At 49.6% G+C, this 14604-nt stretch overlaps 1 protein-coding gene and 2 long non-coding RNA genes across 3 annotated transcripts in view; all 3 read left to right on the top strand.

Annotated features, from left to right (window-relative positions):
• LOC118383953 (collagen alpha-1(VI) chain-like) overlaps positions 1-14604 on the top strand; it is a 107202-nt gene that overhangs the window by 90325 nt on the left and 2273 nt on the right. Inside the window, exons 26-33 of the mRNA XM_052508061.1 lie at positions 3295-3339; positions 3426-3434; positions 3557-3715; positions 5331-5440; positions 5608-5794; positions 9817-9988; positions 10132-10161; positions 14270-14604. The exon at positions 14270-14604 is cut by the window's right edge and continues 2273 nt beyond it. Coding sequence (XP_052364021.1) covers positions 3295-3339; positions 3426-3434; positions 3557-3715; positions 5331-5440; positions 5608-5794; positions 9817-9988; positions 10132-10161; positions 14270-14604 — 1047 coding nt within the window. The remainder of the gene's footprint in view (positions 1-3294; positions 3340-3425; positions 3435-3556; positions 3716-5330; positions 5441-5607; positions 5795-9816; positions 9989-10131; positions 10162-14269) is intronic.
• Positions 81-3288, top strand: LOC127923880 (uncharacterized). The gene is made up of 3 exons (XR_008116002.1): positions 81-369; positions 428-717; positions 875-3288. It is a non-coding gene; the product is annotated as an uncharacterized LOC127923880 (long non-coding RNA).
• LOC127923881 (uncharacterized) lies at positions 6486-8693 on the top strand. The gene is made up of 4 exons (XR_008116003.1): positions 6486-6641; positions 7515-7616; positions 7671-7976; positions 8601-8693. It is a non-coding gene; the product is annotated as an uncharacterized LOC127923881 (long non-coding RNA).

Genomic DNA, 14604 nt, shown 5'->3' with positions numbered 1-14604 from the left:
AGGACCTCCACATCCTTCTTCACCTGCGGGACCATCTGAGGGGAGGGGGAGGGGGAGGGAGAGGGGGAGGGGAGGGTGAAGGGAAAGAAGTACTTATGTCTGTAATAAAGCCCTTTTGTGGGGTAAAACTCATCATTCTGATTGGCTGGGCCTGGCTCCCCAGTGGGTGGGCTATATATATTGAACATCTATATATATATATATATATATATTACGCTGCTGCTACTCTCTGTTTATCATATATGCATCGTCACTTTAATTAACCATATCTACATGTACATACTACCTCAATCAGCCTGACTAACAGGTGTCTGTCTGTATGTAGCCTTGCTACTAACAGGTGTCTGTATGTAGCCTTGCTACTAACAGGTGTCTGTATAGAGCCTTGCTACTAACCGGTGTCTGTATGTAGCCTTGCTACTAACAGGTGTCTGTATAGAGCCTTGCTACTAACCGGTGTCTGTATAGAGCCTTGCTACTAACCGGTGTCTGTATAGAGCCTTGCTACTAACCGGTGTCTGTATGTAGCCTTGCTACTAACAGGTGTCTGTATAGAGCCTTGCTACTAACCGGTGTCTGTATGTAGCCTTGCTACTAACAGGTGTCTGTATAGAGCCTTGCTACTAACCGGTGTCTGTATAGAGCCTTGCTACTAACCGGTGTCTGTATGTAGCCTTGCTACTAACAGGTGTCTGTATAGAGCCTTGCTACTAACCGGTGTCTGTCTGTAGCCTTGCTACTAACAGGTGTCTGTATAGCCTTGCTACTAACATAGAGTTGTCTAACCGTGTCTGTATAGAGCCTTGCTACTAACCGGTGTCTGTATAGAGCCTTGCTACTAACCGGTGTCTGTATGTAGCCTTGCTACTAACAGGTGTCTGTATAGAGCCTTGCTACTAACCGGTGTCTGTATGTAGCCTTGCTACTAACAGGTGTCTGTATAGAGCCTTGCTACTAACCGGTGTCTGTATAGAGCCTTGCTACTAACCGGTATCTGTATGTAGCCTTGCTACTAACAGGTGTCTGTATAGAGCCTTGCTACTAACAGGTGTCTGTATGTAGCCTTGCTACTAACAGGTGTCTTAGAGCCTGTAAAGTAAGCATTTCACTGTAAAACCTGTTGTATTCGGCGCACGGCGCAACTTTGATTTGATATCTATATATATTAAACATCTATATAACTTATCTATATTTATTGAACATCTCTGTAACTGTTATCTATATAAACTAAGCAAAAAAAGAAAGGTCCCTTTTTCAGGACCCTGTCTTTCAAAGATAATTAGTACAAATCCAAAATGACTTCACAGATCTTCATTGTAAAGGGTTTAAACACTGTTTCCCATGCTTCGGTCGTTAAGACACTAACAGCTTACAGACGGTAGGCAATTAATGTCACAGTTATGAAAACTTGGGACACTAAAGAGGCCTTTCTACCGACTCTGAAAAACACCAAAAGAAAGATGCCCAGGGTCCCTGCTCATCTGCATGAACGTGCCTTAGACATGATGCAAGGAAGCATGAGGACTGCAGATGTGGCCAGGAAAATAAATTACAATGTCCGTACTGTGAGACGCCTAAGACAGCGCTACAGGGAGACAGGGCGGACAGCTGATCGTCCTCGCAGTGGCAGACCACGTGTAACAACACCTGCACAGGATCGGTACATCCGCGGGACAGGTACAGGATGGCAACAACAACTGTCCGAGTTACACCAGGAACGCACAATCCCTCCATCAGTGCTCAGACTGTCCGCAATAGTCCAATAGTCTGGGAGAGGCTGGACTGAGGGCTTGTAGGCCTGTTGTAAGGCAGATCCTCACCAGACATCACCGGCAACAACGTTGGGCACAAACCCACCGTCACTGGACCAGACAGGACTGGCAAAAAGTGCTCTTCACTGACAAGTCGCGGTTTTGTCTTACCAGGGGTGATGGTCAGATTTCCATTTATTGTTGAAGGAGTGAGCGTTACACCGAGACCTGTACTCTGGAGCAGGATTGATTTGGAGGTGGAGGGTGCGTCATGGTCTGGGGCGGTGTGTCACAGCATCATCGGACTGCCTGCAATGACAACAAGCTCAATCTCAACGCTGTGCGTTACAGGGAAGACATCCTCCTCCCTCATGTGGTACCCTTCCTGCAGGCTCATCCTGACATGACCCTCCAGCATGACAATGCCACCAGCCATACTGCTCGTTCTGTGCGTGATCTCCTGCAAGACAGGAATGTCAGTGTTCTGCCATGGCCAGCGAAGAGCCCGGATCTCAATCCCATTGAGCACGTTTGGGACCTGTTGGATCGGAGGGTGAGGACTAGGGCCATTCCCCCCAGAAATGTCTGGGAACTTGCAGGTGCCTAGTTGGAAGAGTGGGGTAACATCTCACAGCAAGAACTGGCTAATCTGGTGCAGTCCATGAGGAGGAGATGCACTGCAGTACTTAATGCAGCTGGTTCTTTTGATTTTGACCCCCCCCCCTTTGTTCAGGGACACATTATTCCATTTCTGTTAGTCACATGTCTGTGGAACTTGTTCAGTTTACGTCTCAGTTGATGAATCTTGTTATGTTCATACAAATATTTACACATGTTAAGTTTGCTCGAAATAAACGCAGTTGACAGTGAGAGGTCATTTCCATTTTTGCTGAGGTTATATTGAACAACTGTATAACTGTTATCTATATTACTGTTGCCTCTATATTCTGTACATCTATATAACTGTTATCTATATTACTGTTGCCTCTATATTCTGTACATCTATATAACTGTTATCTATACAACTGTTATCTATAAAACTGTTATCTATATAACTGTTGTCTCTATATTCTGTACATCTATATAACTGTTATCTATACAACTGTTATCTATACAACTGTTATCTATACAACTGTTATCTATATTACTGTTATCTATATAACTGTTATCTATATTACTGTTGTCTCTATATTCTGTACATCTATATAACTGTTATCTATACAACTGTTATCTATACAACTGTTATCTATACAACTGTTATCTATATTACTGTTATCTATATAACTGTTATCTATATAACTGTTGTCTCTATATTCTGTACATCTATATAACTGTTATCTATATAACTGTTATCTATATAACTGTTATCTATATAAATGTTATCTATACAACTGTTATCTATATTACTGTTGCCTCTATATTCTGTACATCTATATAACTGTTATCTATATTAATGTTATCTATACAACTGTTATCTATATTACTGTTGCCTCTATATTCTGTACATCTATATAACTGTTATCTATATTAATGTTATCTACAGGAATGTGAGATTCTGGATATCATCATGAAGCTTTGCTGTAAGTCTGCCCCCCCCCCCACACACACACACACAGAAACTCAGACACACTGGAATGACTAACATTGTGTTTTTGTTTAATTTGTTTCCTACAGCATGCTGTGGTGAGTCCATCCCATCATCTCATTGGCTTCTGAGTTTATCTTATAGCTCTCCATTCACCATTATGCCCATACTCTGTCTGTCTGTCCTGATGTGTCTGTCTGTCTAATGTGTCTGTCTGTCTAATGTGTCTGTCTGTCCTGATGTAGAGTGTAAGTGTGGGCCCCTGGACCTGGCCTTCATCGTGGACAGTTCTGAGAGTATCGGCTCCACTAACTTCGCTCTAGCTAAAGACTTCATCATCACCGTCATAGACCGCCTTATTAAGGACCAGCAAGTCCATGTGAGTACTATTTTAAAAATATACTTTTACTAATACTTTATTTGAATAAACAAATCACATTACAGTCAAGAGGGATTTTAAAAAAAAATGTAAATTTCATTTTTTAAATTTAACCTTTATTTTAACTAGACAAGTCAGTTAGGAACAAATTCTTATTTAGAATGATGGCCAACACCGGCCAAACCCGGACGACGCTGGGCCAATTGGGCGTCGCCCTATGGGCGTCGCCCTATGGGACTAAAAAATATTTGGGGTGTTCCAGAGGTGCAACTTTCACTGGGGACATGCCCCCCAGTTATATATTTGGAATGTAATACAAAGCAATGCAATAGTGTGCTTAAGGACCATGTGGACGCCTCCGAGCGTCCCCCCCACTTCTAAAACCAATGTTGCGCCCCTGGAGATTTCTATGCCTGAAATTGAGACCAACAAGCTTTTGTACACAATTTTGACTTTGGAATCTGTGGAATCGGACTTGATGTCTGTGGAATCTGACTTTGTCTGTGGAATCGGACTTTATGTCTGTGGAATCTGACTTTGTCTGTGGAATCTGAGTTTATGGCTGTGGAATCTGACTTTATGGCTGTGGAATCTGACTTTATGTCTGTGGAATCTGAGTTTATGGCTGTGGAATCTGACTTTATGTCTGTGGAATCTGACTTTATGTCTGTGGAATCTGAGTTTATGGCTGTGGAATCTGACTTTAGGTCTGTGGAATCTGAATTTATGTCTGTGGAATCTGAGTTTATGGCTGTTCAGGGGCAGAAAGACAGATTTGTACCTTGTCAGCTCGGGGGTTTGAACTTGCAACCTTCCGGTTACTAGTCCAACGCTCTAACCACTAGCCGTCGGGGCTACCAACTTTGTGACTGTGGAATCTGATTTTGTGGCTGTGGAGTCAGACTTTGTGACTGTGGAGTCAGACTTTGTGACTGTGGAATCTGACTTTGTAGCTGTGGAATCTGACTTTGTGGCTGTGGAATCTGACTTTGTGACTGTGGAATCTGACTTTGTAGCTGTGGAATCTGACTTTGTGGCTGTGGAATCTGACTTTGTGGCTGTGGAATCTGACTTTGTGGCTGTGGAATCTGACTTTGTGACTGTGGAATCTGACTTTGTGACTGTGGAATCTGACTTTGTGGCTGTGGAATCTGACTTTGTGGCTGTGGAATCTGATTTTGTGGCTGTGGAATCTGACTTTGTGGCTGTGGAATCTGACTTTGTGGCTGTGGAATCTGACTTTATGGCTGTGGAGTCTGACTTTGTGACTGTGGAAGCTTGTTAAACTCAGGTACTTTCGCTGCACAAGGTGGGCTATGGGATTCATATTTGTTTGTGTGATTACCAGAGTATGAAACCCTTTGAAAATAGCAACGGCTGCAATTTATTTTGCTATACATTTTACTCGCACATGTGCTCATACGTGTGTGTGTGTGTGTGTGTGTGTGTGTGTGTGTGTGTGTGTGTGTGTGTGTGTGTGTGTGTGTGTGTGTGTGTGTGTGTGTGTGTGTGTGTGTGTGTGTGTGTATGTGTGTGTGTGTGTGTGTGTGTGTGTGTGTGTGTGTGTGTGTGTGTGTGTGTGTGTGTGTGTGTGTGTGTGTGTGTGTGTGTGTAGTTTGGTTTTAATGAGTCCAGGGTAGGCGTGGTGCAGTACAGTGGGGATGGAGCCCAGGAGGCTGTCAGACTGGGAGACCCCAACATTAACACACTCACTGAGCTCAAACAGTAAGTCCACACACACACACTCACTGAGCTCAAACAGTAAGTACACACACACACACTCACTGAGCTCAAACAGTAAATACACACACTCACTGAGCTCAAACAGTAAGTACACACACACACACACAGACACACACACACCCAATCATTACCCTGTATGTTGTGTGTAGGGCGGTGCGGGACCTGCGCTGGCTGGCTGAGGCCACCTATACAGGGGAGGCTCTGCAGTTCTCTCTGACCAACATGATTGACCGTCTGCAGCAGGAGAACCGCGTGGTCCTAGTGCTCACTGACGGACGCTCTGATATCACCAGAGATAAAACACCGCTCAACACACTCTGTGGGAAGGGCATCAAGGTGAGGGACACCACTCTGTGGGAAGGGCATCAAGGTGAGGGACACCACTCTGTAGGAAGGGCATCAAGGTGAGGGACACCACTCTGTAGGAAGGGCATCAAGGTGAGGGACACCACTCTGTGGGAAGGGCATCAAGGTGAGGGACACCACTCTGTAGGAAGGGCATCAAGGTGAGGGACACCACTCTGTAGGAAGGGCATCAAGGTGAGGGACACCACTCTGTGGGAAGGGCATCAGGGTGAGGGACACCACTCTGTGGGAAGGGCATCAGGGTGAGGGACACCACTCTGTAGGAAGGGCATCAAGGTGAGGGACACCACTCTGTAGGAAGGGTATCAAGGTGAGGGACACCACTGTGTGAAGGGACACCACTCTGTAGGAAGGGTATCATGGTGAGGGACACCACTCTGTAGGAAGGGCATCAAGGTGAGGGACACCACTCTGTGGGAAGGGCATCAGGGTGAGGGACACCACTCTGTAGGAAGGGCATCAAGGTGAGGGACACCACTCTGTGGGAAGGGCATCAGGGTGAGGGACACCACTCTGTAGGAAGGGCATCAAGGTGAGGGACACCACTCTGTAGGAAGGGCATCAAGGTGAGGGACACCACTCTGTGGGAAGGGCATCAAGGTGACACCACTCTGTGGAAGGGCAAGGGGACACCACTCAAAGGGCATCAAGGTGACACCACTCTGTAGGAAGGGCATCAAGGTGAGGGACACCACTCTGTAGGAAGGGCATCAAGGTGAGGGACACCACTCTGTAGGAAGGGCATCAAGGTGAGGGACACCACTCTGTAGGAAGGGCATCAAGGTGAGGGACACCACTCTGTAGGAAGGGCATCAAGGTGAGGGACACCACTCTGTAGGAAGGGTATCATGGTGAGGGACACCACTCTGTAGGAAGGGCATCATGGTGAGGGACACCACTCTGTAGGAAGGGCATCATGGTGAGGGACACCACTCTGTAGGAAGGGCATCAGGGTGAGGGACACCACTCTGTGGGAAGGGCATCAAGGTGAGGGACACCACTCTGTAGGAAGGGCATCAGGGTGAGGGACACCACTCTGTAGGAAGGGCATCAGGGTGAGGGACACCACTCTGTAGGAAGGGACACCACTCTGTGGGAAGGGCATCAAGGTGAGGGACACCACTCTGTGGGAAGGGCATCAGGGTGAGGGACACCACTCTGTGGGAAGGGCATCAAGGTGAGGGACACCACTCTGTGGGAAGGGTATCAAGGTGAGGGACACCACTCTGTAGGAAGGGCATCAAGGTGAGGGACACCACTCTGTGGGAAGGGCATCAAGGAAGGGACACCACTCTGTGGGAAAGGGCATCAAGGTGAGGGACACCACTCTGTGGGAAGGGCATCAAGGTGAGGGACACCACTCTGTAGGAAGGGCATCAAGGTGAGGGACACCACTCTGTAGGAAGGGCATCAAGGTGAGGGACACCACCACTCTGTAGGAAGGGCATCAAGGTGAGGGGGACACCACTCTGTAGGAAGGGCATCAAGGTGAGGGACACCACTCTGTGGGAAGGACACCACTCTGTGGGAAGGGCATCAAGGTGAGGGACACCACTCTGTGGGAAGGGCATCAAGGTGAGGGACACCACCACTCTGTAGGAAGGGCATCAAGGTGAGGGACACCACTCTGTGGGAAGGGCATCAAGGTCACCACTCTGGAGGGACACCACTCTGTAGGAAGGGCATCAAGGTGAGGGACACCACTCTGTAGGAAGGGCATCAAGGTGAGGGACACCACTCTGTAGGAAGGGCATCAAGGTGAGGGACACCACTCTGTGGGAAGGGCATCAAGGTGAGGGACACCACTCTGTAGGAAGGGACACCACTCTGTGGGAAGGGCATCAAGGTGAGGGACACCACTCTGTAGGAAGGGCATCAAGGTGAGGGACACCACTCTGTAGGAAGGGCATCAAGGTGAGGGACACCACTCTGTAGGAAGGGCATCAAGGTGAGGGACACCACTCTGTAGGAAGGGCATCAAGGTGAGGGACACCACTCTGTAGGAAGGGCATCAAGGTGAGGGACACCACTCTGTAGGAAGGGCATCAAGGTGAGGGACACCACTCTGTGGGAAGGGCATCAAGGTGAGGGACACCACTCTGTGGGAAGGGCATCAAGGTGAGGGACACCACTCTGTAGGAAGGGCATCAAGGTGAGGGACACCACTCTGTAGGAAGGGACACCACTCTGTAGGAAGGGACACCACTCTGTGGGAAGGGCATCAGGGTGAGGGACACCACTCTGTGGGAAGGGCATCAGGGTGAGGGACACCACTCTGTAGGAAGGGCATCAAGGTGAGGGACACCACTCTGTGGGAAGGGCATCAAGGTGAGGGACACCACTCTGTGGGAAGGGCATCAGGGTGAGGGACACCACTCTGTGGGAAGGGCATCAAGGTGAGGGACACCACTCTGTGGGAAGGGCATCAAGGTGAGGGACACCACTCTGTGGGAAGGGCATCAGGGTGAGGGACACCACTCTGTAGGAAGGGACACCACTCTGTAGGAAGGGCATCAAGGTGAGGGACACCACTCTGTGGGAAGGGCATCAAGGTGAGGGACACCACTCTGTGGGAAGGGCATCAGGTGAAGGGACACCACTCTGTCTGGGAAGGGCATCAAGGTGAGGGACACCACTCTGTAGGAAGGGCATCAAGGTGAGGGACACCACTCTGTAGGAAGGGCACCACTCTGTAGGAAGGGCATCAGGTGAGGGACACCACTCTGTAGGAAGGGCATCAAGGTGAGGGACACCACTCTGTGGGAAGGGCATCAAGGTGAGGGACACCACTCTGTAGGAAGGGCATCAGGGTGAGGGACACCACTCTGTAGGAAGGGTATCATGGTGAGGGACACCACTCTGTAGGAAGGGACACCACTCTGTAGGAAGGGCATCAGGGTGAGGGACACCACTCTGTAGGAAGGGTATCAAGGTGAGGGACACCACTCTGTAGGAAGGGACACCACTCTGTAGGAAGGGACACCACTCTGTAGGAAGGGCATCAGGGTAAGGGACACCACTCTGTAGGAAGGGACACCACTCTGTAGGAAGGGACACCACTCTGTAGGAAGGGTATCATGGTGAGGGACACCACTCTGTAGGAAGGGACACCACTCTGTAGGAAGGGACACCACTCTGTAGGAAGGGTATCATGGTAAGGGACACCACTCTGTAGGAAGGGACACCACTCTGTAGGAAGGGCATCAGGGTGAGGGACACCACTCTGTAGGAAGGGACACCACTCTGTAGGAAGGGTATCAGGGTGAGGGACACCACTCTGTAGGAAGGGCATCAGGGTGAGGGACACCACTCTGTAGGAAGGGACACCACTCTGTAGGAAGGGTATCAGGGTGAGGGACACCACTCTGTAGGAAGGGTATCATGGTGAGGGACACCACTCTGTGTGAAGGGCATCAGGGTGAGGGACACCACTCTGTGTGAAGGGCATCAGGGTGAGGGACACCACTCTGTAGGAAGGGACACCACTCTGTAGGAAGGGTATCAGGGTGAGGGACACCACTCTGTAGGAAGGGACACCACTCTGTAGGAAGGGTATCATGGTAAGGGACACCACTCTGTGTGAAGGGCATCAGGGTGAGGGACACCACTCTGTAGGAAGGGACACCACTCTGTAGGAAGGGCATCAAGGTGAGGGACACCACTCTGTGGGAAGGGTCACCACTCTGTGGGAAGGGTCAGCACTCTGTGGGAAGGGTCACCACTCTGTGGGAAGGGTCACCACTCTGTGGGAAGGGTCACCACTCTGTGGGAAGGGTCACCACTCTGTGGGAAGGGTCACCACTCTGTGTGAAACCTCTCCACTTGCCTCATACCATTAACTGGGTGCTATGCAGTTATTTCCAGTTCTGAGCACCTGAAGGTTCGAAGGATTGAGGCTTTAGTACGACCAGCAACATCATATGACAACGCACAGTCCATTACACACACACACACACACACACACACTAACCCTGCCCCCCTCTCTCTGTCAGGTGGGTGGTCTGGGAGTGAAGGACTACTCTGGCCGTCAGCCCAACCATGAACAGCTCAGTGCTGTGGTCTGTACGAGCGACCCTAAACCAGGCTTCTCCTTCGTACTGGAGAACTTCGCTGAACTGCTGGATGACAGCTTCTTACAGAACCTCACCACACGCATCTGTGAAGGTACACACACACACACACACACACACACGCACGCACGCATGCACACACACACACACGTGAACCCCTTGGTGCTGATACAGACTCTGTAAAACATTGATGTGAAAATGTCCTATTAATTTTGGTTTCTCTATTTCCTACAACAGATAAGAAGTGTCCCAACTACAAATGTCCCAGTAAGTCATGTGGTTTCTCCTGTGGTTTCTCTGTGGCTTGTTACCAAATGTCACATGTGGTTTATCTCTCTCCTGATCTCTCCAGTGTCATTGTCTTCAGACATGTTAGTTTGGATCAGGGACGGGTTTATGGTCTCTCTTCAGTCTCATTCTCTGAGTACATGGACATGGATTAGTGTCTGTGGTTTCTCCTGTGGTTTCTCCCGTGGTTTCTTCTGTGGTTTCTCCCGTGGTTTCTCTGTGGTTTCTCCCGTGGTTTCTCCTGTGATTTCTCTGTGGTTTCTTCTGTGGTTTCTCCCGTGGTTTCTCTGTGGTTTCTTCTGTGGTTTCTCCCGTGGTTTCTCCTGTGTCTTCTCCCGTGGTTTCTCCTGTGGTTTCTCCTGTGGTTTCTCTGTGGTTTCTCCTGTGGTTTCTCCTGTGGTTTCTCCTGTGGTTTCTCTGTGGTTTCTCCCGTGGTTTCTCCTGTGGTTTCTCCTGTGGTTTCCCTGTGGTTTCCCTGTGGTTTCTCCTGTGGTTTCTCCTGTGGCTTCTCCCGTGGTTTCTCCTGTGGTTTCTCTGTGGTTTCTCCTGTGGTTTCTCCTGTGGTTTCTCTGTGGTTTCTCTGTGGTTTCTCCTGTGGTTTCTCCTGTGGTTTCTCTGTGGTTTCTCTGTGGTTTCTCCTGTGGTTTCTCTGTGATTTCTCCTGTGGTTTCTCCTGTGGTTTCTCTGTGGTTTCTCCTGTGGCTTCTCCTGTGGTTTCTCCCGTGGTTTCTCTGTGGTTTCTCCTGTGGTTTCTCTGTGGTTTCTCTGTTGTTTCTCCTGTGGTTTCTCTGTGGTTTCTCCTGTGGTTTCTCCTGTGGTTTCTCCTGTGGTTGCTCTGTGGTTTCTCCTGTGGTTTCCCCTGTGGTTTCTCTGTGGTTTCTCCTGTGGTTTCTCTGTGGTTTCTCCTGTGGTTTCTCCTGTGGTTTCTCCTGTGGTTTCTCTGTGGTTTCTCCTGTGGTTTCTCCTGTGGTTCCTCTGTGGTTTCTCCTGTGGTTTCTCTGTGGTTTCTCTGTGGTTTCTCCTGTGGTTTCTCTGTGGTTTCTCCTGTGGTTTCTCCTGTGGTTTCTCCCGTGGTTTCTCCTGTGGCTTCTCTGTGGTTTCTCCTGTGGTTTCTCCTGTGGTTTCTCCCGTGGTTTCTCCTGTGGCTTCTCTGTGGTTTCTCCTGTGGTTTCTCCTGTGGTTTCTCTGTGGTTTCTCTGTGGTTTCTCCTGTGGTTTCTCTGTGGTTTCTCCTGTGGTTTCTCCTGTGGCTTCTCCTGTGGTTTCTCCCGTGGTTTCTCCTGTGGCTTCTCCCGTGGTTTCTCCTGTGGTTTCTCCTGTGGCTTCTCCCGTGGTTTCTCCTGTGGCTTCTCCCGTGGTTTCTCCTGTGGTTTCTCCTGTGGCTTCTCCGTAGTTTCTCCTGTGGTTTCTCTGTGGTTTCTCCTGTGGTTTCCCTGTGGTTTCTCCTGTGGTTTCTCCTGTGGTTTCTCCTGTGGTTTCTCCTGTGGTTTCTCCTGTGGTTTCTCCTGTGGTTTCCCTGTAGCTTCTCCTGTGGTTTCTCCCGTGGTTTCTCCTGTGGTTTCTCCTGTGGCTTCTCCGTAGTTTCTCCTGTGGTTTCCCTGTGGTTTCTCCTGTGGTTTCTCCTGTGGTTTCTCTGTGGTGTCTCCTGTGGTTTCTCCTGTGGTTTCTCCTGTGGTTTCTCTGTGGTTTCTCCTGTGGCTTCTCCTGTGGTTCCTCTGTGGTTCCTCTGTGGTTTCTCCTGTGGTTTCTCCTGTGGCTTCTCCTGTGGTTTCTCCTGTGGTTTCTCCTGTGGTTTCTCCTGTGGTTTCTCCTGTGGTTTCTCTGTGATTTCTCCTGTGGTTTCTCCTGTGGTTTCTCTGTCGTTTCTCCTGTGGTTTCTCCTGTGGCTTCTCCTGTGGTTTCTCCTGTGGTTTCTCTGTGGTTTCTCCTGTGGTTTCTCCTGTGGTTTCTCCTGTGGTTTCTCCTGTGGTTTCTCCTGTGGTTGCTCTGTGGTTTCTCCTGTGGTTTCCCCTGTGGTTTCTCTGTGGTTTCTCCTGTGGTTTCTCTGTGGTTTCTCCTGTGGTTTCTCCTGTGGTTTCTCCTGTGGTTTCTCTGTGGTTTCTCCTGTGGTTTCTCCTGTGGTTCCTCTGTGGTTTCTCCTGTGGTTTCTCTGTGGTTTCTCTGTGGTTTCTCCTGTGGTTTCTCTGTGGTTTCTCCTGTGGTTTCTCCTGTGGTTTCTCCCGTGGTTTCTCCTGTGGCTTCTCTGTGGTTTCTCCTGTGGTTTCTCCTGTGGTTTCTCCCGTGGTTTCTCCTGTGGCTTCTCTGTGGTTTCTCCTGTGGTTTCTCCTGTGGTTTCTCCTGTGGTTTCTCTGTGGTTTCTCTGTGGTTTCTCTGTGGTTTCTCCTGTGGTTTCTCCCGTGGTTTCTCTGTGGTTTCTCTGTGGTTTCTCCTGTGGTTTCTCTGTGGTTTCTCCTGTGGTTTCTCCTGTGGCTTCTCCTGTGGTTTCTCCCGTGGTTTCTCCCGTGGCTTCTCCCGTGGTTTCTCCTGTGGTTTCTCCTGTGGCTTCTCCCGTGGTTTCTCCTGTGGCTTCTCCCGTGGTTTCTCCTGTGGTTTCTCCTGTGGCTTCTCCGTAGTTTCTCCTGTGGTTTCTCTGTGGTTTCTCCTGTGGTTTCCCTGTGGTTTCTCCTGTGGTTTCTCCTGTGGTTTCTCCTGTGGTTTCTCCTGTGGTTTCTCCTGTGGTTTCTCTGTGGTTTCTCCTGTGGTTTCCCTGTGGTTTCTCCTGTGGCTTCTCCGTAGTTTCTCCTGTTGTTTCCCTGTAGCTTCTCCTGTGGTTTCTCCCGTGGTTTCTCCTGTGGTTTCTCCTGTGGCTTCTCCGTAGTTTCTCCTGTCGTTTCCCTGTGGTTTCTCCTGTGGTTTCTCTGTGGTGTCTACTGTGGTTTCTCCTGTGGTTCCTCTGTGGTTCCTCTGTGGTTTCTCCTGTGGTTTCTCCTGTGGCTTCTCCTGTGGTTTCTCCTGTGGTTTCTCCTGTGGTTTCTCCTGTGGTTTCTCTGTGGTTTCTCTGTGGTTTCTCTGTGATTTCTCTGTGATTTCTCTGTGATTTCTCCTGTGGTTTCTCCTGTGGTTTCCCTGTGGTTTCTCCTCTGGTTTCTCTGTGGTTTCTCTGTGGTTTCTCCTGTGGTTTCTCCTGTGGCTTCTCTGTGGTTTCTCCTGTGGTTTCTCCTGTGGTTTCTCCTGTGGTTTCTCCTGTGGCTTCTCCTGTGGCTTCTCCCGTGGTTTCTCCCGTTGTTTCTCCTGTGGTTTCTCCTGTGGCTTCTCCGTAGTTTCTCCTGTGGTTTCCCTGTAGCTTCTCCTGTGGTTTCTCCCGTGGTTTCTCCTGTGGTTTCTCCTGTGGCTTCTCCGTAGTTTCTCCTGTGGTTTCCCTGTGGTTTCTCCTGTGGCTTCTCCGTAGTTTCTCCTGTGGTTTCCCTGTGGTTTCTCCTGTGGTTTCTCTGTGGTGTCTCCTGTGGTTTCTCCTGTGGTTCCTCTGTGGTTCCTCTGTGGTTTCTCCTGTGGTTTCTCCTGTGGCTTCTCCTGTGGTTTCTCCTGTGGTTTCTCCTGTGGTTTCTCCTGTGGTTTCTCCTGTGGTTTCTCTGTGGTTTCTCTGTGGTTTCTCTGTGATTTCTCTGTGATTTCTCTGTGATTTCTCCTGTGGTTTCTCCTGTGGTTTCCCTGTGGTTTCGCCTCTGGTTTCTCTGTGGTTTCTCTGTGGTTTCTCCTGTGGTTTCTCCTGTGGCTTCTCTGTGGTTTCTCCTGTGGTTTCTCCTGTGGTTTCTCCTGTGGTTTCTCCTGTGGCTTCTCCTGTGGCTTCTCCCGTGGTTTCTCCCGTGGTTTCTCCTGTGGTTTCTCCTGTGGTTTCTCTGTGGTTTCTCCCGTGGTTTCTCCCGTGGCTTCTCTGTGGTTTCTCCTGTGGTTTCTCCTGTGGTTTCTCCTGTGGTTTCTCCTGTGGCTTCTCTGTGGTTTCTCCTGTGGTTTCTCCCGTGGTTTCTCTTTGTAATCTTGTTTTGCGAAGACATTGTGTTGTCATAGGGTATTGTCTTCATGTTGTTTATCTTGTTGTTTCTGTCCTCCAGTCTCCTTCTCAGGGGACACAGACATCGTATTGATGATGGACAGTTCAGCCAGTGTGGGACAGAGGAACTTTGACTCCAGCAAGATCTTCGTCAAGCGTCTGGCTGAGCGCTTCCTGTCTGCCGAGAGGTCCGGCCGTGCTGCCGTGCGTGTCGCCGTGGGCCAGTACAGCCGTGAACGCCGCATGGAGGCGGAGCTGACCTCTAACCTCACCCTGCTGACCAGTAAGATTGAGGCCGCCACCTTCCAGAATGATGGGACTGACGTTACGAAGGCGATGGCCTTCGCCATGGAGCAATTCAAGACATCAGGTGGCGGGAACAGGAAGAGGAAGCTA

The sequence above is a fragment of the Oncorhynchus keta genome, unplaced genomic scaffold, assembly GCF_023373465.1.
Source record: "Oncorhynchus keta strain PuntledgeMale-10-30-2019 unplaced genomic scaffold, Oket_V2 Un_contig_3330_pilon_pilon, whole genome shotgun sequence".
NCBI lineage: Eukaryota > Metazoa > Chordata > Actinopteri > Salmoniformes > Salmonidae > Oncorhynchus > Oncorhynchus keta.
The sequence above is the reverse complement of the archived record's forward strand: the minus strand, read 5'-3'. Positions and strand labels throughout refer to the sequence as shown.